At 40.1% G+C, this 27,965-nt stretch overlaps 1 protein-coding gene across 2 annotated transcripts; it reads left to right on the top strand.

The window, feature by feature from the left end:
• The first annotated feature begins 293 nt into the window (after positions 1-293).
• Positions 294-27,000, top strand: rgs17 (regulator of G protein signaling 17). Of its 2 annotated transcripts, XM_034101116.2 has the most exons (6): positions 294-443; positions 7,288-7,629; positions 12,584-12,714; positions 17,942-18,013; positions 18,102-18,333; positions 18,798-27,000. In XM_034101116.2, the coding sequence occupies exons 2-6, from the start codon at positions 7,627-7,629 to the stop codon at positions 18,984-18,986; spliced, it is 627 nt and encodes a 208-aa protein (XP_033957007.1). In that variant the 5' UTR covers positions 294-443; positions 7,288-7,626; the 3' UTR covers positions 18,987-27,000. The 2 variants fall into 2 exon arrangements, with proteins under 2 accessions (XP_033957007.1, XP_033957006.1); XM_034101115.2 differs by lacking the exons at positions 294-443; positions 7,288-7,629 and having other exon boundaries at positions 12,578-12,714.
• The last annotated feature ends 965 nt before the right edge of the window (positions 27,001-27,965 follow it).

Here is a 27,965-nt window from a genome sequence, read left to right on the forward strand (position 1 = left end):
TAAGGATGCATTTCCTCTTGTGGTCTCTTGGGGTCATTACTAAGTGACTGTGTATCTCTCCATCATTTCAGATATTTCAAGGATTTCTGTCCCAAAATATACTGCAATAAAACTGAATGCAGCAGCGGTTTTATAAAGAATACCCTGTGTTTTGTAGTTGTTGTGCAACAGCAGTGATGTAATAGTGACCCTCTTTGCATTATCCCCTGTACGTGTGGAGCCTCCGGTGCATCCTCTCGCTCCGCAGCCCCGGAGCAGCGCGCCTGCGCAGTGCATCTAGGGGCTCGGCGGCGATCGGTGCTGAAGTGGGGCGGATGGCAGAAAAACAGCGGCGATGGACATTACACCGCAGGATTCCCATTTACGATGTCGTTGAATAAGCATCGGGACGTCGCGTTTTCACACCCATCACCCTAGGACGCTGACAGCCGGACGCAAATGGGGTAAGATGCTGATTATTGTGCGTAAAAAGCTCCACACGGGCAGGCTAGCTGACGTTAGCACGGCGCTAGCTGCTGCTCCACCTCCTCTCGCTGCAAAGAGATAGCGGATCTGTCGGCTAAAGCTAGCGAGGAGAAAGTGGGTGGTGTTTGATTCCTGAAAAATGTTCGGTGCGACAGTGAGCACCGTGCAGCCCTCTCTGTAATTGCGTTATGGCACCGAGGTGTCAGCTGGGAGGGGGAACTCCTCTCCAGGCTGGTCCGACCTGCAGCGGCTCAGATGTTTCGGACAGCTGCAGGAGGAACCATGCAAACTGCCAGCAGCTAGCAGAGCTACTGCACAGGGTCCGATCAGCCTACTTGTTATCTGAAGATATGCACGGGCCTTCGGGCAGATGCAACGGTGCTGCGACAGCTCCCTGCATCATGCATCCACCTCTCTCCACTTTAAAGTTGATTTAGCTAAGTGTCTATCAACGTTTTTTTATTCCTTTACTGTCATGCACTGACACTGGGTGTCGTGCCCAGCTGAGGGAGCACCCACACTGCAGTCTCCCATGGGTGTGTTGAGTCACAGGAGGATGACCCTGATCTGATGAAGGCCACAACGCGTTTTTCTTACAATAAAGTTGTGCTGTTGTTGACCTTTTGAGTGAAGGCAGCTACTACATTCTGACACTTTCTGATTTATCTCATTCAGCTTTTACTCTTCCATCAGAGAAGTTTTATACAATACAAGCTCTCGTATCTACTTATTGAGGTTGTGTGCTTGTAGGGTGGATACATTTTTACTTGATGTATCTACTTCAAACACTTCAATGATCCCTAAATGCAGTGTGAGTGATATCCTAATTGATCTCATAGAGCTACAATGGCTATAGGGCTTATTCTTTTTTGATAGATCGTTGTGGTGCGATATGGAGGCCAAGCTGCTTTTTGTAAATCATCAATAACTTGATTCAATAGCTTATAAGTCAAATATTGTATTAGGTCTGCAAAATAACACTTACTTTCATTATCAATTGACACTGAGATTTTTTTCATGTTGACATTTCCAACACTTTGGTAATTATCATCTTTTTTTGGAAGCATATAAGTGACTATGGCCATCTTCCTCCTGGGGACTTTACTAGTACTACACATAATCCTTTCTTTACACACAGCTACGAAGAAAATCACTCTTCATAGACTTCTAATATACAAGGGGAACTTTTGTTTCCAAACCTATCGAGGCTCCTCCTACAGGAATGGTTTGACAGTATCGAAACAGCTTGCTGTGCCATATATTTGATTTTGGCTACTTGTTAAACGTTTCTAGGTGTTGACTTTTGCTACAATTTCTATTTGTTGAAAGGAAAAATGATCTACATTCAGGAAAAACAACTAAAGAAACATACATGACTTGACTTTTCAACTAAGGTGATTCAGAAACACAGTAGTAAATAAATACATGAAATGTTTCATAAGTAATATAAGTGATTATCGGTGATAATCGGTTGTTCTTCAATGACCTTAACTTCCTGATCTCAGTCACTAAATGTAACAGCCTGCTGATAGTTCACAACATAAAGACATAAAAGATCATTCCTAGTACGTGTGAAGTGAACCTACCTGGCAACCCGATTCTGAGTATCCAGTGTTGCGGTCAACATGTGAACACTTCTGAGCTGCTGTTATGAGGAAGCAAATGGTCTGAACAGTAATTCATGTAAAAACAGAAAACATGAAAACAGGCAGCATGAGAGTGTCCGAGCTGCTCTGTCTCCTTCAGGCTCTTAGTCAGTTTCCGTCAGGGACAAAATCACGCTAATGGCATCTGACTGTGATTGAGTGTCGGGTTGTGACACCAACGATTGGCCTAATCTATTCATGATGAGTGTCTAAACTGAGGCCTAGTCCCCACATAAACCCAGGGATTTCTTTTTCAAGGTAGCCTTTTCCATCATGGTGATAATGCATTTCCTGATGCAGTTTATTTAATCCTTTTTCGACTACATCACTGAGCTTATTACAGATGTATCGGTATTCAGTGCATATGTTGGGAGATGCATCATAGGAAAGAAATGCATAAAGGTTATGGTTGAGTTAGATTTGATAAAAGTATTGGAATGTCACAAATTATTGTTGCCATTATTGATACATCTCTAAATTGTATTTTTCTACATTTTAAAAAGATGGAAAGGAAACATGCCCTTTTGAAAATACCTTTTCAATAACATCAAAATAAAATAGCACTAGATGCTAGCGGTGTAACGGTTCACAGAAGTCACGGTTCGGTTCGTACCTCGGTGTGGGGGTCACGGTTCGGTACGGGTTCGGTACAACAAGGAAAAGCAAAAAAAAGTCCCAAATGCATAATTTTGTTGCTGTTATTTATTTTTAACAGTAGTGCAAGTTTTGGTATGAAAATAAGGAACTCTAACATTTGGAATCATTAACTGTATTACACAGTTAAAAACAAACCACAAACAGTAACACACACACACTCAGATGGCCATATTATTTATAATGGCTGATGTCAAACAAAAAGGTTCAATAAGCTGTACTAGGGGTGGGCGATATTGAAAAATATATTATCACGATATTTTTCAAGCAGTATCACGATAGACGATATATATCACGATATTTTTTCATGTCGGTTATTATGGTTATTTTTCAAGTTACTTAACAGTACAAGCACCTACAAGTAGGGGTGTAACGGTACACGTACCCGTACCGAAATTATTCGGTAAGGGCCCTTCGGTTCGGTACACGTGTGTACCGAAGTGTACCGAACGAATATAACGTTAAACGTAAAAAATTGAGAACGTGAACAACTTCTTGGAAGTAATCTCAGGTGCTGCGTCGCAGCATTCAGAGTAATTTGCTCCCATTGTGTTCAACGCGTCATAGAGCGAGCAAGTCATTTCATTGGACGAGCTGGTCAGAGGGATGCGTTCAAATGTAGTCAGTAATTTGAGGAACTGTCGAAATGGCGAACGCAGATAAAGTTGAGCTCGAAAATCCTCCAGCATCATTGAAGTCTCCGGTTTGGGAACATTTTGGTTTCGCAGTTACGTACAAGGATGACGGACAAAGACAGGTGGACCGAACCAAAGCTGTTTGTCGGCATTGTTAAACTACAATGTGTTACGCGGCTGGCAATACATCAAGCTTGCACATGCACTCATTTGAAAAGGCATCACCCGAACGTGAATATCACCGGTACCAAAAGACTGAAGTGCAAACCCAACTCCCGCTAGCATTTAAGCCTCCACCACTCGCAAAAACTTCAGACCGAGCCAAAGCTATTACAAACGGCAAATATCCTTATGTTGCCATGTTAGCAAAGCGCTACCTGGCTGTATCTGCTACCTCTGTCCCTAGCGAGAGGGTGTTCTCCACGGCAGGAGACATTGTTAGTGCCAGCTGATCTGCCCTTTCGGCAAGCAATGTGGACAAGTACATCTTTCTTTAAAAAAACATGAAAATACAATGACAAGCAAGTCATTATGTCTAACTGGCTGCTTAGGAACTAGTACAGTACAAATACAGATTATTTCAGTTCATCGAAAAGCTGCACCTTAATGTTTATTTTATTATATTTTATATTTATTTGAGTGAATATTCATAGTTTAATAATAATTAAAAACCCAAAACTAATAGTTTATGTTTTGTGAGTACTAGAACAGTAAAGTTCAAATACAGATTATTTCAGTTCATCGAAATGCTGCACCTTAATGTTTATTTTATTTTGTATTTATTTGAGTGAATACATTATTCACAGTTTAATAATAATTAAAAAAAATATATGTTATGTTTTGTGATAATTTTTTCTGCTGTACCGAACCGAACCGTTACCTAAAAACCGAGGTACGTACCGAACCGAAATGTTTGTGAACCGTTACACCCCTACCTACAAGGTAACAGAAACTAAAACAAAAAGGAGTAACAGACCAAAATAGCATTTCAAGCTGGTTTTAATTCTGAAATGAATCCCTGAATGAACAATTCAACATTTTGATACAGTTTCTCAGTATAAAAATGAACTTTCTGAGGTAGCACTAGCACTAGCGTGTCAAACAACTCGGACTGAACTACCAACACGAAAGCAGAGGTGCGCTGACATTGTGAAATCGATCGGGCTTGATATATGGTGAAATTAAAAACAGTAGGTGAGGCTGGGGGAGCGGGAGGGGAAGAGGCTCTCCGTCCGCTGTCATAGCCCCCTGCGCCGCGCACGGAGAGCCTCTTCCCCTTCCGCTCCCCCAGCCGTTCAAATCCAGTTTTGGACAGTCTGCCGTAGTTCCATCCCATTTCAAGTGCTGTTCGAGGCTCGGCGTAACCCTCGGAGCACACTCTCCAATCACAGAGCTTGAGGACTATCACGGGTTTGTCAAACAGAGCACATGGTGTAGTCCAAACGATTGCTGGGGATTCTGGGTAGTGTAGTGTCTTCTGCCATCCTTTACTCCGAAAAAATATTTGTTTCTCCGGGGGGGAAAATACAAAAGCATTGCACACAATTTAAACCAATCAATGTTGTGTAATTAACAAGGATAATCTGGTGTTTTTTAGTCGATGAGTAGTGCAGATATCACTGTAAAATCAATCGACAGTAAGGGGAATACTTACTTCCGGGTGTACAATTCTCCGTTATCCAATGGGAATGGACGCTCACATTGCCTTTAAGGGCAGCCGACACAAACGAATGCCGTGCTTCCATGAGCGTCAAATCCCGCCGCAGATGGGAATACATTGCAATCAGTTGAAAGCTATTTGCGTCCCTTTATGACGCTGAAGGAGCCTAGGAGCGTCACAACTGCACGCCACGGACACTGACCAAACGTCGCTCCTGGACGATTATAGAGTGAGAGTGTGTTGGCTAACCCTAACCCTAGCCGGACAGGGGATCGTGTCCGTCTCTGTGGCTTCAGGCTTGATCGCCGTTCAAATTACAGTTTTAATGATCTCAATGGGAATGGTTAGCGTTTCATATGCACGCAAATAAAATAAAAAATAAGCCAACAGAATCAACCAAGACAACAAATGAAGTGCAATACTGTCTGAATCCTGACTAGACAGCTTTAAAGCATGTCTTTCACATCAGTTTTTTTTTTATCGCGACGATATATATTATCATATCGCCCACCCCTAAGCTGTACAACTAAAAAGTATAAAATAAATAATAAGACAGTGTTTCAATCACAATCAATAAAAGTCAATACAGAACTGTATAACATCTCCTGATGTCAACATATTTTTTCATTTCATTTCAAACCTTTATTTATCCAGATTGGTCCCATTGAGATCATAGATCTATTTTTCAAGGGAGACCTGCAGCATATAGGTTCCACATGAAACATAAAACAATAAAGGACATTATACATTATATTTACAGGATACATAGTTATAGACATTTACAAGTGCCCATTGTATCAGCAAGCATTTCATTTACCCTAGCTTTAAAAACATGCAGAGGAATGAGATTGATCAGTTTCAATTCTTGCTGAAGATTGTTCCAAGCAAGTGGAGCTGCGCACATAAAAGCTGTCTTACCGAAGACAGTCCTTGCTCTTGGCACATCTAACAAGACCACATCATGTGACCTCAGACAATAGCTGCTTGCAACTCTCTGTGTTATCAGAGAGCAGATATAATACGGGAGTTTACCCAACAAAGCTTTATAGATAAATGTGTACCAATGACTGTATATAAAATAAATACAATGATAAATATAAAACAAAATAAAATCTGCACCTTTAGGAGCAATGTCTAACATGTGTAATTAACTTGTGAGTGTGTGAGGCCATTATGCCTAAATAAAGGTACTCAAGCTTTACTCTATTTTCAAGTTTTTCTTCAGAAAGATGAGTTTGTCTACGTTGTCAGTAGTGAGGGCAGATCTGTTGGCGGTAACTATGTCACCTGCCGTCGAGAAAACCCTCGCTGGGGACTGAGACTGACTCGGATGTGATTGAGCATGTTTGACGTGTTACCACTAGCATACCGCACCGCTGTCGAACAACGCCGACACACCGTCCTCGTCCGATCCCCATCGTTATTGTAGTCCACAGGGAACCCGAAATGTTCCCACACACCTGATTTAAAAGAAGCAGGTGGGTCTTCTAGCTCCTGTGTGTTGTGTGAACTCGCCGTAGCTACTAACTTTTCTTCTTCATGTATTGTGTTCGTTTTGTTGTGTTTTGTTCTTGTTCTTCATTTGTTATTTACGGGCGGCTGGCTTTTAGGCGCAATACCGCCCCCCTGGATTATATATAGTGTAATACTGCCCTGAGTGACAGACTTTTTTCCCACTCGTAAAAAAAGGCGTATTCGCCGTGTGACTGCATGTGCCGAACCGTGACGTCCGAACCGTGACGGTACGGGACGGATACCGTTACACCCCTACTAGATGCTATAAGTTAAGCTATAATGTGATGACCAACATTATTACAACATTAAAATGTAGTCGATAGGTAATGGAGTAATAAGCTAATTGTTTTAGCCTTAAACAGTGTGGCTGTTTCCACTTGTGTCCCAAGAGAGCATTTACACTTTTTTTTTCAAAACTAAAGTAGAGTACGAACATTTCTGGTCAAAAACATATTTCAGGGATTCTTATCAAAAGTGTTGATGTGTAAAAATGTATATCAGCTGATAGAACCAATATAAGATCGTTAGCATGCGGCGATAAGTATGTAGTGTAGTTTCTGCTCTCACTGCATCATACCGTATGCACTATGTCATTGCACAAGCAGTGGATATATCTCCACATCGTTGTCACCAAACATTTCTGCACCTTTACTTGATGGATCAAATGGTTCTTCTGTTGTGATTCTGACTCTTTGTCCTGTGTGCTTTGCAGATGCTGTACTTTCGCTGCTCCCTGCACTCTCGAGTCTATAAATGACCCTTTCACCAAGATCTGAGGAAGCCTAGGAGGCGACGGCGAGTGAAATCAGGACACGAGGAGAGGAAGTAGTTACATTTCACCTCAGCTCCAGTGTCTTCAGGGATGGTGAGACGAGTAACTTCTCTTCCCTGTGGTGAAAAGACCCTCCCCTCCAACGAGCCAGACAGCCGGTCCGTCAGCCAATCAGACGCCCAGACCCTCACTGCTTCAACCAGCCTGCTAGCATCCAGCAACCTGTTACCTCACGCCATGACTGCTCTGTCTCATCTGTTTCCAGAAAATCACTAATTCATGGTAAGTTGCACTTCTGTCCGGTGTGGTATCACTCCTTTCACTTAAGTACAAATCTGATTTGAGTACTTCTTCCACCTCTGCATGAGGTTCTGAGTATAAAAGCAGCAAAGTTATATTAAAACTTCCACAAGAGCATTATTGACTTACACAAACTAGCAAAGATACTCTCAAATGAAAATACATCTCATTGCAAATTCTGTATTGTCATTAGTAAGGAGTCCTGCTCAGTCGGATCATGGATGGCTGTCCACATGTAGAAAACTATGATCCACCTTGCTTGTTCAAAGGGGAAATGTGTTCCAGGCTTCCACACTTGTTGATTTTGGCGACACCTCAGTGTGCGAAAAAGTACACGTCCCACCGTCCGGGACGTGTTATTTACAATATCGGACAAGTAGATCTTTCAATTGACTTGTCCGGCGGACAAGTGACGTTTTTCGCCCTGATTTATTGACAAATTATTGATACATTCAGTTTACAAAAGGCAGAACTCATTCGCAAATTGTTCGTGTCCGCCATTGTTCGTTTAGAAATGTTAGTTTCGGTTCTGCTTGTCGGTTCCTAAGGAAATGCATCTCGCCGCTTTCTGTACAGTTAGACGGGGGCGGGGCGGAAGTGTAGCACAGTGGCCGGGTTGGGAAGCAGAACTCGGTTCCGAGTAGGAACAAATAACAATTGTCCGGTACCGGGATTAATAAGACTTGTGAGGACAGGAGGCGAGGCCGAGCCCCGCGGACCGCAGCTCTCTCTCTCTATGCTCCGTATCAGCTGATCGCTGCACGGTGCAGCTCAGCCTCTCTCTCTCTTTCTACACACAGCAGATCCGCTGCCCGTTTAACAGCCTCATCTTTGTCAAACTTTCTTATGTTCTTTCTCTAACACGTAATGAAGGTTATTAAGCGTTGTTAATATTGACCGCCATTTCCTTTACGAAGTGAAGCAGCCTCCCTGTCTGTCCTCGTGCTGTCCTCACATCCCCGGACCCCCAGGCTCGGAGGAGCACAGGGATGTCAGTTTATGAAGCAGGGTATAGAAAGTACATTATTGAAATGAAAATACTATTTATTTACTTTTACAAACAGTGAGCCGCTGGGCAGCTGCAGCATGTGTATTGCAGGACATGTGCAAGCGTCTTTGAGTTGTAGAAAAGCGCTAGGCCTTAGGCTATAAATATAATGTATTATTATTAGGTTATGTCCTATGTGTTGGACATGTGTGGTTGGACTCTGTCTCACAGGCAGGTTGCAGTGTAACATCAGAGGAGACTCGGCCAATTGTACATTCTCAAACTGCACCACTTAGAACTAACTAAACAATGCAGAGATTATTTTTATATAATTGTATTCAATAACCGTAAGAAATTAAACAGTATGAAGTGATTTGTAAATAGGAATACAGATTTGACTTAATGTTTTCATAAATATATTTTTCTCCCAGTTTGTCATGGGACTTATTTTTACCCTCTCAAAGAACCGGAATCGAGAACCAAAAATAACCGGAATCGAAAAGCAGAACCGGAATCGTTCAAATCCAAACGATACCCAACCCTATGTGTGATAAAGTAAAATCTTACCGCTAGCGTTACCGTTAGCGGTGTTGTACAAACCGTCGGAAAGTGTAAAATACGATGACGAAGAAGAAGATTCCAGTGGCCCTAATTTTTGTCCATTCTGGACAAGTGAAAAATGTATTCGGACAAGTACTCTCTAAAAACTTTTTCTCACACTGCACCTTATCCACTGGTGGGAAACGGAAAATGTGGTTTAATACTACAGGTATTGGAATACTAGAGGCAAGAAAACTGCTGTCAGTTTATTATTTAAGTCAGACACTCTGTGAGCAACTATGATCAGATGTTTTGCTTCACTCAGCATTAGTAGTTGTGAAAGTAGTTATATCGCTGAGAAGTTGGAGGTGTGTAGCAGCGCGTTACCTGCAGCTGTTGGTTTGTAGACGCATGTCTGACGAATTATAGTTTGTGTTAAGCTCACTGACAAACATCGGATTTCCCGTGACTACTTTAAAAAAAGTCAACTTGTGTTGCCCCAGTTAAAAACACTTTTAGTGAAGCTGCAGGAAACGTTTGATTTTCAAACAACGACACAGAATGAATTACTTGCTATATTGCATAAATATCTACATCGTCTACAAATCTCTCCTAGCAGAACTTTTTCTTTGGGCTATGTTGTGAGGTTTGGGTGGGTTCAAGCCTCTGATCGTGCGACTTTCTCAGTCACTCGCCCCACAGGAGCTCTGCAGGAGCACAGCAGCAGAAGGCAATGCCACCATTTATACTATACAATACGCTTCTTGGCCTGTGTGTAGAGCTGCGCATTTTCATTAAAATGATTTTGGTTGATATGATGTCTGATATTTTAGTCTTAAATATTTCATCCTTAATCCACCTAAATTATGTCTACATTAATAGAATGTCGAAAAAAGGGAGGGGTCATCTGAGTACTTTCCAAATCCTTTGCATTTGTGGCAGATCTTGTTGCAATGTTTTTTCCCCTCTCATCTGGGTGTATTTGTATTTATACTTCATATTTGCATGTCCTGTCATTGCGGCCTCCCTCTACGGGCTCACAACAAAGCCACTCCCTCGCTGTTGTTTGAATTTCGCACTCTGGTTTTCCACGGATGCTGCATGGTCGCTGAATAACTGATGACAACATTTGCATGTCAGGCTGGTTGTCTTAGCCTTATACCTGCCATGCACTGTGTCATTATTGTAGTGGATCCTATGTGTGTATGCATTGCAGACGAAGTGAGATAGAAAACTCCACTGTTGGTACTGGAGCCCACTGTTCAATAAGGAGTTTTAATTATGGCTTTGGAGGTAAGAGTTCTCTTTCATTCAAGCCAACAAGACTTCAATGCATTAAGTAATTAGGTTCATTTTTCACTCCCTTAGTGAAATTAAGCTTAAATTACCAAATTGTGAAGTGGAGTTTCTCTATGTGGTCACAGAGGATGAATTGTTTCTGACATCGTCTTCTTCGTCTGATTTTCAGTGTTTCCTGGTTTTGGCTGTTGGACTGTTTGTGACGGAGCTGTTTTAGTTATAGCTGGATCAGGGTTTTCCCAGCCAATTTAGCTCGTAAAAAGCCAGCCGAGTGTTATTATGTTCTGCTTGGAGGAAGAGGAACAATAGTATTGCCAGACTAGACTATATTGTGTATCATTATCTCATTAGAGTCAGTTTTTAGAGTGGTATTTTTATTTTGAGTAGCCTTAAAGGTGGGGTAGGTAAGTTTCAGAAACCGGCTCGAGATACACTTTGTGTTATATTCCATGGAATGCTCTTAACATCCCGATAGCAATGAATATCTTAAGTGCTTTGACAAAAAATCCATAAAAAAATGTCATCTGTAGAAGCCGTAATACTGTAAAAAGAGGCCGGCTAAACGGATTGGATGGCCTACCTGCCTGTCAGCCTTCCATCGGGGCACAAACTTATCTCGTGCCCTCATTGATCATGTGCGCGTTCATGTGTGTTGGAGGAGGGGCTCTATAAGGAAGTGGCAGATTTTCTCCGGTTGTGTTTTTTCAAATTCTAGCGATCTCGAGCCGGTTTCTCAAACTTACCTACCCCACCTTTAAGGGTTGTTTGCCCATCAGTGTTGTTTGCTCCTCATACTCCTTCAAAAGCCTCTCTGAAGACCAGGTGAAAGCCCCGGGGCATGACTGGCACATCGTCCAGTGACTTTTATTAGATAGTGAGCAGTGTGTTAGCGGAGAACTCTCTCATGAAAGCCCGTTAAACTGTTCAAATGTAAGGTTTTTGTAAACATTATACAGTCTAAGAGCAGCTGATGGTGGAAAGTCATACAATTATAGTAATACCGTTTGACTCTTCCAACATTTCAGCGCTTGAAAACAAAACTGGCCCTTTTTGTTGAGTCTTGCACTCAATAATAAATATATATAATGTGTTCTATGGACTTTTCATCGACCAGCTTAACTCCACAATATTCCTAAAATAACTCGGAGTGAAAAATGTTAACAGCGAGGTCAGTCTATTAATCGCTGACTGAAAAGCTAATCTGCAAATATTTTGATAACTTATAAGGAATTTTAGTATTTTTTCAAGCAACAACTACAACTATTCTCTTTTTAGGTATACAGTTTTAATACAAAACAAGCTAATTGACGACATTACCATGGCCTATAGATGGATTGGCACAAAATGTGGTAATTTGCATACTCATGGTCCCCGGATGAGTTATCGTAATGACTTATGATAGGACTTAATGATGATAGGATAGGATAGTGATCCCCTGACTTTTATTCAAATGTCTCTACTGTTATTTGGTAGATAGTCATGTACAGGCAGTTCTCCTTAAAAAGAGAATGTATGCAGTTTAATAACATGGTTCTACATTAAAGAAAACACATGAAACAGGGTCCCTATATAGAGGGAGGATCCTCATCTCCCCTGATGCAAAAGCAGGTTGATGTGAGTGTGCATCAGTTTCTGTGTTTACTGCATAGGTTTGTCCGTGTGCATGTGATGTGTAGATCCTGTGTCTCTGTTTGGGTCCACTCCATTGAAATGTGTGTCGTGTCCCTCAAAGCCAAGTGAAAGACTTGGCTGGACGCCAGAAACCCTCGTACCGTACAAGGAAGGAAATCATCTCTGTCCTGCTTGAGTGATCCCTCTCTCTCTCTCTCTCTCTCTCTCTCTCGCTTCATCTCTCTTTTTCTCTCTCTCTCTCACACACACACACACACACACACACACACACACACACACACACACACACACACACACACACACACACACACACACACACCAATCACACACTATTTATTTTATGTTTGTCCTCTAATAAGTCATATTGAGAACCAAAAGTGAAACATGGGAACCACATTTTAAACTGTAATATCTTTTTATGTTATTATTAACTTGAAGGGTATTTAACGGTGTTTCTTTTCTGTGTGCATTATGAAGCCCCGCAGTGTGAGTGGAGTGGAGATGAGAAAAAGGCAGGCGGCGCACATCGAGGCCCCCCCCCCGGCACCCGGACAGCCCCGACCCAACGCCTGCTGCCTCTGCTGGTGCGGCTGCTGCAAGTGTCTCTGGTAGGAAAATACTGCTATGCTATGCAGTTATATACTATACTATTTATTCTACTTTAATTCTGTGTTTCCTTATAATTTGGTATTTCAGGTAGACTGTGGCCCAGGAAAAGAATACTGTTAATAACATCTATATGTGTATAGATGTTCATTTCACCAGTAAATAACTTCAGTATAGCCACTTCAAGGGCTTGCAGACTGAAGCAACTATGTATCATATCTTCTGCTGAATTTAAGCAGGTTTCCTCAGTAGCCAATCACCTTTTTACAATTGAAAAACAATATGCAATGTTGCTTGTAATTCATAATCTGGAGTTTGGACTTTTGACCTCATAAATGAATTACATTTTGAATAGAAGTTAGAAGTAATATAAGTATACATTCAATGACACAGCCAAAGCAGTTGAAATTTAATTTAAAAAAATCATATAAATAGAGAGATTGCTAGTTTATATTCCCAAGTGTTATTTGACATATATTCGGGATGGTTGGAAACGTCATTTCGATCTCTCTGTCTGTAAACACATACTGAGTAAGATTGACATTAAAGTTGACTTTGACATCCTTTCACACATTCATGGGTGCAATTTCTTTATATTTTGAACACTTATCATTTTACAACTTCTTCCTTTTTATAGTTGATAGTTGTATTTGGAAGAAAGAAAATCCCCCTCTGCCTGAAACATTAAACAGTTGCTGCTTCAAATCTTATCTGCGATGTTACGCTGATGTTAAGTTCCTAGAAAAGCATTTGAAAAAACACACACAAGGGCTTCCTCCATCTGTAGACCCTCTGTTCGGATAAGGAAAACTTCCCAGAATGTTGCGTGAGAGTTGTATTTATAACGACAAAAAATGATGTACCAGAATATTGAAACAGAATAAATTAAATTAAATCAAAATGATCAAAATTAGGTTTTCTATCACTTAAATATGGAGTAAACAAATCCACTATCTGTTGCTAGATAAATGATAATGGACATTGTTCCAGCCTTACATTTTGAAACCTCATACTTCCAGATTGCCAACCTCTGAGCAAGGCACTGAGTCCAGTAGCTGCAGTGTATCTCCGCCGCTGCACTCTTGCCAGGAGAGAGCAGTGAATGAAACATTGTGTGCAGGCAGTGAATGGTGAATGTGCTGCTTCTTTCACACCACTCCATCTGAAGTGGTGGCAGCTTGTGGGCCTGCAGTGAAGGCGCTGTGTGTTTCTCAATCAAACGCACATATCCAGAATGAGCCTGGAAATGTTACTTCAGTACAGAATATATTTATTTATTTTAGCATTATGACTGTTAATTACTGAATGCTCTCTTTTTACTACCACAGTGGATGTATTTGTGTGAGTCATCTGCCTTTTTGGTTAAGTTTTAGGGAACGAGGGACGAGGAAAGTGTTAATGGGTCACGACGACATAGTGTTACATTTCGTTTTTTATTTATTCTTTTTTCTCTTTACTTTCTAACCACTCCTCCTCTGCCCTCACACAAGGCCCGAGCTGGGGTTCCTTCTATTTCCATCACCACATCACATGCAAAACAGCTGTGAAGAACAGCCTGTATATTTAGCTGTATTGTGAGGGCGCCCGGGGCTGTGGCTAGCTTAGCGCATTACCGCCGCACAATGGGGACTTTGACAAGAGACAGCAAGAGGAAGGAAAGATCCTCCGTGGTGGGACAGAAATAGACTTCTCAGTGTGTGTTGCTTTGTGGACTCGGCATGTGTGACCGAGCTACGACAGACAGATAGGCTACCCTGTGTGTTTCAAGTGTTTATACATTAAGGTTTGCACTATAGCTTTATTGTTTTATGGACTTTCAACAAGTTTGGTACAACTGAAGTGATGCAAATATTAATAATTGTTGTATCTACTCACCACATTTTGATCAGTAATTCCTTATTTAAGCATTTATTTGCCAGAATAATTGTAAATAATTACTATTGGAATTTCCAATAGACCAACCTGATGTCCTCAAATTGATTGTTTTGTCCGACACGAGTCCAACACCAAACCCAGAGACATTCAGATTACTATGACAAATAACAAATGCAGGCAATGTGAGAGGCTTTCACGAGTTGATATTTGTTTCTTTGCTTGAAAAGTTCTTGAAAAATGTATTGATTATAAAAATTGGTTCTGACTTATTTTTCAGCGATCAAACGTTTGATTAAGTGATCACTTAAATGAAAATTAAGTTAGGGTTCTGAAGTTTTCTGATCTGAGAGATTAGTGCATTAGGGGCTGATTATTGCTGGACCTTAGCCCCCCATTTCTGTCTGCATACTGTAGGGTGCTTGACATCTTCATAGGGTGCTCCAGCGTTTTAGCATTGACCTGTCATAAAGTTTAAAGAGCACATTTTGAAAAAGAGACAGAATTCTTCAAATTAAAGATGAAGAGGGATATATCCAGATTTTACTTAGCCGGCTTTTACTTTAAGTAATTCCCCTCAAGCATGCATTCCTCCATTTCCCTTAGTGCAACTTAGTAGTGTCTTTTATGATTCCCCTCTTAAACTTGATGTCCCCATTTTGAAATGCAGGCTTACATGTTTAAGTATTTCTCAACCAAAAATGTGAACATTTAATACAATTAAAATTAAAATAAATATGTTTTTGCAAAAGAAAGGTCAATACCAACATAATACCATCACATGGGATATGCATATGACTGTCATTTGGGTAAAATAAGCAATATAATTTTGGTACAATTTAAAATAATACCCAAATAACACTTAAAACGTCTTTTAAAAATAATTGTTCTATTTTAGAGAGATTTACTTGTTTTTATGTGTTACAAAAATTCCATCCATCTCTGGATCCTGATCCTTGTTGGGATTTTATCAGGTCATCTTTTATCTGCTGATCCTATATTTGAATGAATCAAACTTTTATTTTCCCCAGTGGAATTTGCTGTGCACAAAGAGCATAACAGTGTATCAAAAGATCATCAACCACCATTCGTGACATCACATGATGAAGCATAACACGAAAGCATCCTTAAAAAAAGAATTGAAAAAAAGAATTTGGAAATTGTTAAATAAAGGACATCAGTTTAATAATAATAATAATAATAGCTTTGATTTATATAGCGCCTTTCAAGGGACCCAAGGTCGCTTTACAAGTAATAGGGCAAAAACAAACATAACAAAACAAAAGTCAGACAGACAAAACAACAGATCGATTTAGGGGCCGAAAGCTTAAGCTTTAGTTTAAGAACCTGCCAAATTCACACCATGTGATCAGGGGCCTCATTTATAAAGGGATATACGCTAAAAAAATGGCGTACGCCAGTTTCTACGCAATGTTTCCGATTTATAAAATACTAACTTGACGGGAAAACGTGCGGTCCTCCGCGCAAACTCTAACCCATGCGTACGCACTAAGCACAAAAACGGGAGAGACGAGAAACTGCGACACCGTTGGCAGAAGGAAGAATGGAGAGAAATATGTGGAAATAATACCATAAACAAAACGTTACCTCTCATTTATCATATGAAGAATTCATTTTCAAAGATTGATTAAAGCCAATCTTAAAATGATTAACCAAACGCCTGTTTGAGACTCCTCAGTGCACACATAAACATAACTTGGAGAAATAAATAAATACGGATATGTTATTTAAAACCACCTCGAATATGTTGTGTTAATGTTATGAAATGTTTTCTCATAAATGATGCGGTAAGCAGGAGGACAGAATTACGTCTAAACTGACGCCGTTTGCATTTCTATAGGTTTTAGATACGAGCATGGTTTTATATACTATCACGTTTAATCGTGTTTTATGCCATTTGCCAAGACTTGATAAGTCGCTCGTAAAACACAGGAGGTATGGAAGCTAAGAACACCATATGTGGTCAATTGTACAGCTAATATAACACAACACATTAGTTGTATTTCCTCTAACTGGTGGATATAGAGTTGCTGCAGTGGAGACGCTGCGCACAGCTGATCGACAGCTGGGACACAAACCACCAAATACGAAAACATAATTCAGATCCAGTCGTCATGACTCCACTCCGGAGGGATTCCCCGATCATTTCTTACAGTCTCTCATCAAGGCTGTGTCTCCTGTCCCCGGTACAAACACACTGCCTGAGGAAGGCTATGTGTATTTATTTTGTCATGAACCTTTTTCGGACCACTTATTTATTTATTTTGGTGACGATCCGACCTCCATGCTGCTACTCTGGTTCAAACGGCATCCACCAAACAAAATAATTTATCTCGACCTCCCCAAAATAACCAAAATCTGACACGGTGTGAGATGTCTTTTTTAGCTGTTCTGTCGTCATTTCCTGCGATCTCCTTCATGCAGTCAGTCAGAATGAATGAATGGATGGGCGTTTCTTTGACTATTTATAGGAAAATATGAGCGTTACGTGAAGCCCGCAAAAGCTGCACCGCATTTCGAGTCGATTGTGATTTATAAAGGGAAACCGGTGTAGGAAGTGCTGTACGCACTTTCCTCGCCGGTACGCAATGTTTGGTGAATCGGAAAATGTCAGGAAATTTCTGTAACTATTTTTTGGATTTCTACTACGTAAGCAACCTTCTCACGTGAATCCTACGCACGGCGTTATAAATGAGGCCCCAGAGCTTGTTAAGTAGGTGAATGCTGAGCACGACAAATAATGCGATGCCTCTTAAGTCTTTACCTTCGTCCTTTTGTACTGTTTCACAAATGTAGCTTAGTGGTTGGAAGGTTTAGAAAAATAATGTTTATTAACCCAGAGCAGCCGTGCTTGCTGACAGTCACTGGTCCATGCCGTCAGTGTAAATAAAGTTAATTGAAACTTGTGGCGGATATTTATTTGCTCGTTCTGCCCCGTGGTTCACCTGCTACTGATTCAATTCAATTCAATTGTAAAACTATTCATGCATTTGGGTATTTTGAGAGTCGATGTGGACTATAATCAAGATAAACAAGCTTTGATACTGTCCATCGGTTCTGGATATCCCCAGTGAGGTAGAAATGAAGTTGTTTGGAAATGGTGTTTCGTTATTTTTCCTTGGGTTGTACCAAGGTTATTGAATGCTTATAATTTACATGGTGATCTACAATAACATAGCCAACAACTTGTAAAATATGTAACTTAAATGGGAGAAATCCTGATCTAAGTGAGACTGTCTGCAAATGTAAATCGAATGATAATACCTCATCCATTTTCAATCGTGTCCAGGCTTTTGTTTTGCTGAGCTAATCATTTCTTTTGATTCTTGTTTCCAGGACCGAGGACAGGATTGAGAGGAGTGCGCGACAGACCTGCACCACGATGGATAGTATCGAGGCAGAAGAACAGTAAGTCCAGCAAACCCTCAAATCTTTTGTGTGGTGTGATTGTTTCGTAATCTTTCACAAATGCATGTCCTCATTTTTCCGTCTGTAGACAACCCACTCTAGACGAGGCGCTGTCGTGGGCTCGGAGCTTTGAGCTGATGCTGCGCTCGCTGGGGGGCCGGGAGGTCTTCAGGGAGTTCCTGCGCTCGGAGTACAGCGAGGACAATCTGCTGTTCTGGTTGGCCTGTGAAGAGCTGAGGAAGGAGACGGATCCCTCAGTGGTGGAGGAGAAGTCCAGGATCATATATGAAGACTACGTGTCCATATTATCACCCAAAGAGGTACCGGATGTATTTGTGTTGGATCAGCAAATGTGAGCTGTCACCATACGTTAGAAACATGGCTCTAGTGATGGTAAAGCTGGTTTGTTTTTCAGTCAGTCCACCCCTCAAATCCATTTTTGTTATGAAATTGGTTACATTTGGACATTCATTTTCTAGAACATGCCTCTCACTAACCTTCTATGTTGTGCCTTTATCATGAAAATGTGTCAAATTGTCAAAATACTTTGGTTTATAATAATAATAATACATGTGATTTATATAGCGCTTTTCCTGGTGCTCACTAAAGTTCAAAGTATTCCCATTAACCTTGTTTGTTTTATTGCTTTAATCCTATTTAAATGTTAGCAAAACTTCAATGTTAGCATGCCAACACGCTATACGAAGATGTTGAAAGTGACAAACCACTGTTGATCAGAGTGTCAGCATTGTCATTTTGAGCCTGTATCACCTGTCTTCCTCAGGTGAGTCTGGACTCGCGGGTCAGAGAAGGGATCAATCTGACCCTGGCGGAGCCCAGCAACCTGATGTACGAGGAGGCCCAGTTCCAGATCTACACCCTGATGCACCGCGACTCCTTCCCCCGTTTCCTCAACTCCTCCGTTTACAGAGACCTCCTGGCCAACAAGAGGCACACCTGCCTGGAGACCTAGACCCCCCCGACCCTCCCTCATCGCCATCGTACGCCAACGAGACTACTACTTACATTTCAAATACTACTATGGTGCCAGAAGTCGGGTTTGGAAAAATCTCTCCCTCTTTTTTGATTGAAAAGACTGAAGATAGCTGGTTGTTTTTTTATTTATATTTTTTAAGCAGTTTATATCCAGTTCTCCACTGGAGCGAGGTCGGGCTTTGCTGGTTGGTTTTTGGTCAATTTAAGACCATGAATGCTGGCCGGTGATTGTTTTGCTAGCGATTTGTGCTGTTTGTTACTGGCCAACCCACTTGTCAGCTGTCGGTTGAAATGGCCAACCTGACGGCCAGCTGCTGGTTTACTGTGGACAAGGACTCCTCAGGCGGTGGGGACAGAAAGAGAGAGAGACGAAAAGGACACTGTTCCTGTACTGTAATATCTAGACCTCATGCTTTCTATCCTCACTTTAATACTCTCTCTCTCAAACTCATTCTGTCATATTGTTTTGTTTTTCTATTTCTGTCACATTCCTCCAATGTGTAAAAAGTTTTATTTCTTCACTGTCCAAACATGACACTTAGTAGTTGGTGGGAGTCGGGGTGTCTCTGCCCGTTTAACCAATTGAAGCACTGGCTCTGCATGTAACTCTCTCTCTCTACAGTAGCTTGACGATGTAAGCCGCGGACTGCAACTATTTTTGAATATTGAGATGTATTTAGACAGGGTCCTGTCTCGTTGTCTGGGTGTCTTTATTCGGTGAAGGGAAAAAGTACACTTCTGCCAATTTGAAGCATACTGCAGTTTTTTTTATTGAGCAGATTGGATGGCTTCTGCAGTAAAGGCAGCAGCACCTACCCATCCATCCGACTGTCCGTCCGTCCAAGCACTTTCCTTCTTTAGGATTCTTTAACTGGGAGAAGTAAGGGCTAGAATTGTGGTCGGGCAGCTACATGTATTATTATAACTCGTGAACTTTAGACAAAAAAATCTCTCCACCGAGAAAATCACAATGCCTTTACATGTAAGAAAAGGCAGCACAGGCGCTGCTGGAGTTTTTCTGGAAAGCAACCACAGTTTGTCCAACGATCCCTACCTCCCATCTTTTTCCCTCCGACTCTGACCATCACAGCCTGACAAGGTGCCCAACGGGGGGGAAGAAACCACCGCTGGAGAGAATTGAAATAGACCCACGTTGACTGCAGATGCATCATGACATTTTTGCGCAGATAAATAGGGTTTACCTTTTAGTGTTTTAATTAGGAAAAACTGGTTGGGGGACATACGCAGATGCAGCAGGCACTGATCCAACTGATACCTTTAGATGCTGTAGGTTACATGGCAGTCCCTGCAGTTTGTTGTCCAGTTTCACGCTGCAGATATGTAACCCGGGTGCCAAACATGATTTTAAAGATGCTGTGATATCAGATGTGACGAGGTCACCAGGTTGAGACTCTGTATTTCTGGTGCATGTCCGTCTCCTGCAGATTGAGCTGGGAGAATGTATGGTTGTCCTTCAGTTAGCTACCACCCATTCAAGACACTCCTTTTTTCCAGAGCTAGTGAAGAGGGTTGGTATAGAGTGGCGAAGTCACGCCCATCTACTTCCGCCCCATGGGACCTTATTTCTGAAAAATGATGTATTGTAGTCAATGGGGAGAGAAAGATTATCTTTCGATCCCGTTTGAATTGTGCCACGAATTACACATATGATGTTTGTCAATCTTACAAAATAATTTCCATGTCAAAAAAGTCACAGTTTGTCTTAAAACTGTTGAAATATAAGACTATGAAAAATACGCAACAAGAAAGACTACAAATCCCAGAGTCGCTTAGGTGAATTTAGCTAGCTGACATTAACGTTACACATTACACTCGTGTTACTCACCGAAACCTTGTAAAGCCGGTCCCGCATGCTGGAACCGACTAACTCCCCTTTTGTGTATGTACAGTTCTCAACATTTCGCTTCATTCTGAAAGAAAGAGGTGAAATGTGCTAACGTGACGGCCATCTTGGTGTTGGTGACGTATGCAAGACCATAGTTGTAGTTCATTGAGCGATTCACACAAAAAAATGTGTTACTTCACAGTTTTACGGCACATTTTTATTGTTTTTACTTGCAAAATTATCTTTTAAATTGACAAACATCTTATGTGTAATTCGTTGCACAATTCAAACGGGATCAAAAGATGATCTTTCTCTCTCCATTGACTTCAATACATACTTTTTCCGAAATAAGGTCCCATGGAGGTCCCCCGGAAGGGGAGGGACTTCGCCACTCTATAATGCTCACAAGCTACCGTGCCGGGCTAGCGAAGACGTTTGCGTAGTCATGCTACATGCTAGCCTTCTCGCTTTAGGCAAGCAGTCAGCATGCCTGTGCAAGCCAATGATAACCCTCCAGCCAACTGCCAGCCCTCACACACTCTGGTTTGTTTTTCTAATCTGACTTTCACAGCATGCGATGATAATTGCTGTGTGTGTGTATGGTGTAGTTACACACTTAACAGGAAAATGTAGAAAAAAATAACTTTTAAGAGGGTCTTGCCAAATGTCCCATTAACATTTTGTAGTATATAAAAGGACATTTTGTTTTTTTAGATGGTGTGAACATTTGAACCTTGCTCCTGGCCTGTGGATGTGCAGTAGAAAGTGCATGAGTGCAGTATATGCTAATTTGTTTAATGAACCCGGCCTCCGTGTATATTCATTGTGTAACATGATGGATAGCTGACCTCTTGGTTTGGTGGTTAGTGCAGTCTTAAAGTGTCAATTAAAACAGTGCCACTCCTCATTGATAAATCTAGGTGTCCATGTTGCCACCTCTTTTAACTACTTGAAGTCCATGTGCCAAGTTTGGTCTAGATCAAATTAAAGAGTAGACGGTGCAGGATGTCCACAGACTAATGAAGTGCAATTGTGTTGGATACATTTAAAAAAGTTTATCTTATACAGTAAATGACTAACCTGACACCTGTTGGGATACTCAAAATGTTTAAGGCCACTGTTGGATTATTCAAAAATCTCGCCGTATTCAATTAACATTTGCCAGTTTAACTAGAGGATTTAAATAAAATATTGTAAGAAATAATTTATTTTATCTTTAAAAAAAGTAGAATAATAGAAATGCAGGTCCTCTGCTAGAAAAGATTATCCATAGTTGAGTTTTCATCAACACTTATTTATATTTGCAGTGTTGAAAATGCTAACTAGATTAATCTGCCAAGTCAAATAACAGTGACAATATAAGTGTTTTGTTGTCAAATATTGATTTTTAATCGGTAAAACTGACACTTTAAAGTCAAGAAGATGAGTCTAAACTAATAATCACCAAACATTTTGCAATGTTCCTTTTTGAAACCATGCTATGGGCAATACATTACTACCTTGATTGATATTGCTTGGCGGCTATAATGAAGAGCTCTGCATGCTTACACCGATTTTATCAGATCCATAAGAATTCAGAGTAACTAGCCAAATCTGATACTGAGGGATCAGTAATCACACTTAGACGTTGCATTTGGACAACTCTATAGCTTTTTGACAGAATAGAAGAATGCCTGTAACTCATAAAAAGCAGAACATGTCTTCTTCTGCACAGTACAGCTACGTCTCCTTGTTGCTGACTACACAGTAATTTAACACGAGAATGTTTCACCAACAACCAGATAATGAAATCGTGGTGCAATTAAACCAAGTTTACATTTATAAATAGTGAGATGTGTGTACCTTATTGAATAACCGTGGGGAGCCAACTGTCCTCAGTGTGAGCAGAGAGCCAGTCTCTGCCCAGTGCTAACTCCATTAGCACTTTACAGGGTTTACAGGGAGGACAGACGCAGGAGAGCCTCACGTCCTTTCCTCATAATTTATTGTGACTTGTACACAGTGGGGAAAAGTACACGGTTGTTTATTTTTAATAACTGCATTTCAAATGTCGATTTTACAAGCAATGATGATGTGAAGTGATGTAGTGTCATCGCTGACTTTAGATTTGTGTCTTTAACTTTCCATGGGTTGAAGTGAGTGGGATTTTGAAACGTGGCTGTGGTTTTATCGACTACAAAAAAAAAAGGTTGTGAGCTGAAGTGTCCTGATTGGTTGGAGGAGGTTTGCGAAGCTTTGGCCTTACTGACACGTTTTATTCTTTTTCCTTTGTATAAAAAAACAACAACAAGCGTCTCCGTAGGCTTTTCACTACCTCTCATGTTGGTTAATTTATTTCACATCTAGTTGTCAATGTACAAGTTGTTTTTAGATCTACTTGAAGCCTAACACTGTAAACAAAAATGTGCACGGAAAAATGACTATGTATATGACCAGAGGGGTTAAAGAGAGCTTGGCCTAGTCGACATTATTTTTTTGTTTGTTTGTATGTTTGTTTTTAATTGTGTTGAGCTGAACTAGATTTTGCATCTCTATAAAGAATTCAGGAATCCACTGTCTAAGGGCTAATCCCATTTTTGCCTATGCAAATCTGTTACTGTGGGTGAGTTGGGAAAGGGCGAGCTACCGCACCTTTCACCTGTTTGATGGACCATGGTTTACAATGCCCTTTGCTGATATTCTTCAATCTTATTCAGCAAAAATGTACGCTTTCTTTTGTTTCTATATAAATATTATATATCTATATATATATATATATATAGATATATAGATATACTGTATATATAACAATTAATATACAGAGAAAATAGTATATGCCTTCGTGATTATAAAAAAGAAACCTTGCTGAAAACAAATAAATGTGTTGTCTGACATGTGGCTGTGTGCTGGAGTCTTGGTAAAATGACGACTGACAGAAGAGTTTACTCACTAACTCTCATGACGACAACAGGATACAAAACCAGTGGCTGACCCGTTGCAGTATTCCCTAACTGAGGGGAAACACGTTTATTTATCTAAGGAGAAAAAAACATGACTTTCTGTGACAAGTACTTTGTTCCAGCCCTTATGTCTTTTTCATTTTTCAGTGTAACATTTGGTCAATTTTAAAGCTAGACTATGTATATTTTGCTTAACTGGAGCTATAGATGCCACTGGTGACAGTAAATGGGTGGAAGCCGAAACATTGTGTCAGAAATAGAGACAAGTCATAAAGTCAGCAACTGACTAATATCAATAAAAGGGTGAGATCTAGGAAAATATTGCTAGCATTAGCTAACATTAGCCGCTCGTGGCTACACTCAATCTAAGTAAAGCAGCAACGCCAAAATGTTTGAACAGCTCAAAATGAGAACATGTTGAGTTTACGGCTCATTAATTAAACTTTTCATTAGGACTACACACGCTTTTGTTGTTTTTGTTAAAGTTGCATAGTCTCTCTTTGAATGACTGAATTTGAGCATGGACACTGTCCATATTAAGTCACATTCTTTACCCAGTAATCCGTTAATAAAAAAGAAAATCCATGTTGTATGAAATGATAAACATTTGATGGTGATAATCTTTTTGTTGTGCGTCAGTGGAGCCTGCACAGATGTTAGTGCGAGTTAATAATTAAAAGTGTGCAGCGCCATGTCGTCTGCAAACAGCAGGAAGTTACTCTCCGATCCTTCATCTTCTTATTCTTTATGTCGCCACATCCAGTCAGACTATCACTGTGCTAATACAGTAGCATTGATTTAGGACACATCAGCAGAAGTGGGCTTTCTGTTTTTTGAATACTCCCCTAATGCAAGGTGTAAGAAAAGTCAATACGATGTTACTTATAAGACCGATCACTCTGCTCCTGAGAGCATCTTTAAGCTTCGAGTTGAGGGTTGATTTAGGTCTGATAATTTATTTTTTAACTCTTATTTGTACAGAAGATTTAGCTCCGTGGAAATGACAATAGGAGGGTTGATGGATAGATCTTTCTCCTTAAGTACTCACAGTGACTGAACAGAGATAGGTTTATCGACTGATGGTGGTTAGAAACGTGATTTGGTGCCTCTTTACGCTTCACAACAGACCTCAAGATCTCTTTCTGTCTTTCAAATAAAATAGCAGTTAAAGTGAGATTGTCCTGTTCTACAGCAAATATAACACCAATGTTTATTCCTCCTACTGACACCCTCATATTGTCTCTTTTGTACCTCTTCGAGAGGTGTTTGTGTTACTTGAAGGAAGAGTTTATATTTGTGCAGGTACCTGGTTGAAGTTTCAACAGTTTTAGGCAATCACTTTTCTCTTTATTGATTTAGATGCCTAAACCTCCTGGTTTTTGTCATGCCTTTGTAGATAGATCACAGTCGTTAAGAGATGATCCACAGGTGAAAATAAAAAGAATTTTACTGTCACTTTACGCGATAAAATACAAGTGACATTTTTCTATTCAGCATGCTTTTTGCTAAATAAATGAAATAATTCAGTTATTTGCTATAAACGATACTGTATGAGTATGTATTCAAGTACTGCAGTATGCAGACATTACAAATATCAGAAACTCTCTTGAGAGGTTCATATTTTTCTTCTAGTATGTTTCACTAATATTGGCGGTTATGGGTTCCTAATTCTTGTTCGAATGTCTCGTGAATTGCCAGAATGACTAAATGACCCCCTCTGTATTAACGAATATACACTATGGTTGGTTATTTCCACATGCATGACTCGCAGAGTAATTTTACCTGGACAGTTAAAGTGCAGCCAGCTTCACTTTTACTGTTTTCCACTGGAAGCTTGAAAAATGTGATGAGGACTGAGTTTTTTTCACATGAAGGAAGATGTTTTCCTTGTTCACTAATGGTCAACAAAATGCAGAGTTAATGTATCATCTTGCCACACAACGCAAATGTGACCTCAAGGCTTCAGATGTAAAATGTTTAGAGGAGAAAAAATGATGCTGGAGCTTCGAACAGCAGCGAGTAAGCTGAAGAGTTTAAATCAATTCCTCGAACAGAAGTCGCTGTCTGGAACGCCCCGATATGCAGGAATCTCTTCACTGTAGCAAAGAAAATACATTCCTGTGTTATTAGTCCAACCTCGATTGAACACCATCTTCTGTTGTAGAGTCTAACGGGATTGAACAGATTTAACACAACTGAGCATTTGGGAATTTGTACATTGTGAGAAACATTTAATCATGTTGGTGTTGGCAATCCTCTGCATGAATAGAAAGCCTTTATTGTCATTGTACAAAAATATACAAGGAGATTTTGGAGTGCAACCCTGTCACCAGTTCAATACATAAATATGCCTTTTTTTATTATTATTATTATTATTTTGTCTGGTTAGCATTTACAAAAGTTGCAAAGTTGTAAAACACCCTTTTTTTTTGATGATTATCTTTTTTCCTGACGTGAGAGTGCCGTTTAACTCAAATAAGCAAAAAAAATGACAAATCCTTTTAAAATAAATTGTTGAGCTACGTAAAGCCAAAAGGAAAAAGGTTGAAATTGCCCTGACAAACGTATCAATGCGACTCTCCCAGGATGCGTATTAGGAAATAAAACGTGCCAAATTTATAATCTAACTTTTGTTTTAATGCAAAAAGGGTCAAAGGTGTTGTTGGAATATGAAATCATATATTCTGTTGCAAATGTTCCTTAAGAATCACATTCTGCTGTCTTTTCACGTTGCTGTCGTGGGTTTTTGTGTCATTTCTCTGAATCATCCACATGTAATCTACTTCATGGACATGTAGCGAACAGACCTTTACAAGACTCTGTAAACAGCATTTTGACAAATCTGTATTACAAGCAACTGATCCAACTGCAATTGTAATTGTCACAAAAAACCTGTAAACTATTTTTAAAAATGTTTTGTATTCTTATAAATTATTTTAACAGCAGGTTTATTTCAGTCATGTTTTATTCTTTCACTTCACTGAAAGTGTTGTTTATTCACCTTTATCTTCACACGAGTCACATGACCAGCGTGTTCAGTTGTGGTTCATTTTGAGGTTCAGTCTCTGTCTTTCTTTACATGATGACATCTTGTATTAAGAGAAAACTCCAATCTATGGTAACTGCCCTTGAATATCTGTAATTTAAATAGTGCTGCTAGAGAAAGAAATCTAAATGTAACTTACAATAAATACTTAATAGATTTTTGCCAAATGTGTCTGTGTCTTTCTTTGACTGGAGGTGTGCGATGTAGTTCCTGTATGCAGTTTTTTTTAAAACATTGTTCTGTGCGAGTGCAATTTTACAACACCACAAATATTAAGGTTTCCACATTTCAAAGGCCCCTTTCTCAGCAAAAAATAAATCACATTTCCTTATCCATATGTAAATGAATTGATGTTTAAATTATATTATACACGTTGTATTTCTTGTCCAACAAACATTTGTTTCGTAGACAATAGTGGCCATTTAGTGACAAAATTACCCTTCATCACATTTATGGCTATAGTCAGGATTTAATAAATATGAGTCCATATTTTAATTAGACTTTGTATCTTATCTCATTTTTTCTTACCTCTGTAAAGTGTCTTTGAGCACCTGATAAGCGCTTGATAAATAAAATGTATTATTATAAAGTAGTCAAGTTTAAACAAATGAAAAGTACCGTACTTTTCGGACTATAAAGCGCACCTGCATATAAGCCGCAGCAGCTAAATTGTCCGTCTGTCTTGCTCTCGTTCTGTCTCTCGGTTCCACTTTTACTTTGGCGCGCTACCTGTCTCACTCTTTTCCGGCCTCCAGCTTTTCCTGCTGGAGCCCGCCGCTTAAAGGTGGCGGGCGCGGACTGGTCATAGAGCCCATAGAGTTAAAGGTGGTTAATTTTACCTGTAAAATCCATAGATTTAGGAGGTTCCCTAGTGGCCGTTAGCTGTACAAAGAAAATGGGGAAAAAAGTCGCGGCTTATAGTCCGAAAAGTACGGTAGTCAAGTTTAAACAAATGAAAAGTACTTGAAGCACATCAAATATCCATTGTATGTGTTAACTTGTCGAATTAGAAACGCTAGCACAAACCTTCGCGCCTGCTTCTGAAGGCCTATAGCAGTTTATTAGTTAGTACATTCCTCCATGATGTGTTTTTGTTTGTTTCAGCAGCCACTGTGTGAAACTACT

The sequence above is a fragment of the Pseudochaenichthys georgianus genome, chromosome 15 (assembly GCF_902827115.2).
Source record: "Pseudochaenichthys georgianus chromosome 15, fPseGeo1.2, whole genome shotgun sequence".
Taxonomy (NCBI): Eukaryota; Metazoa; Chordata; class Actinopteri; order Perciformes; family Channichthyidae; genus Pseudochaenichthys; species Pseudochaenichthys georgianus.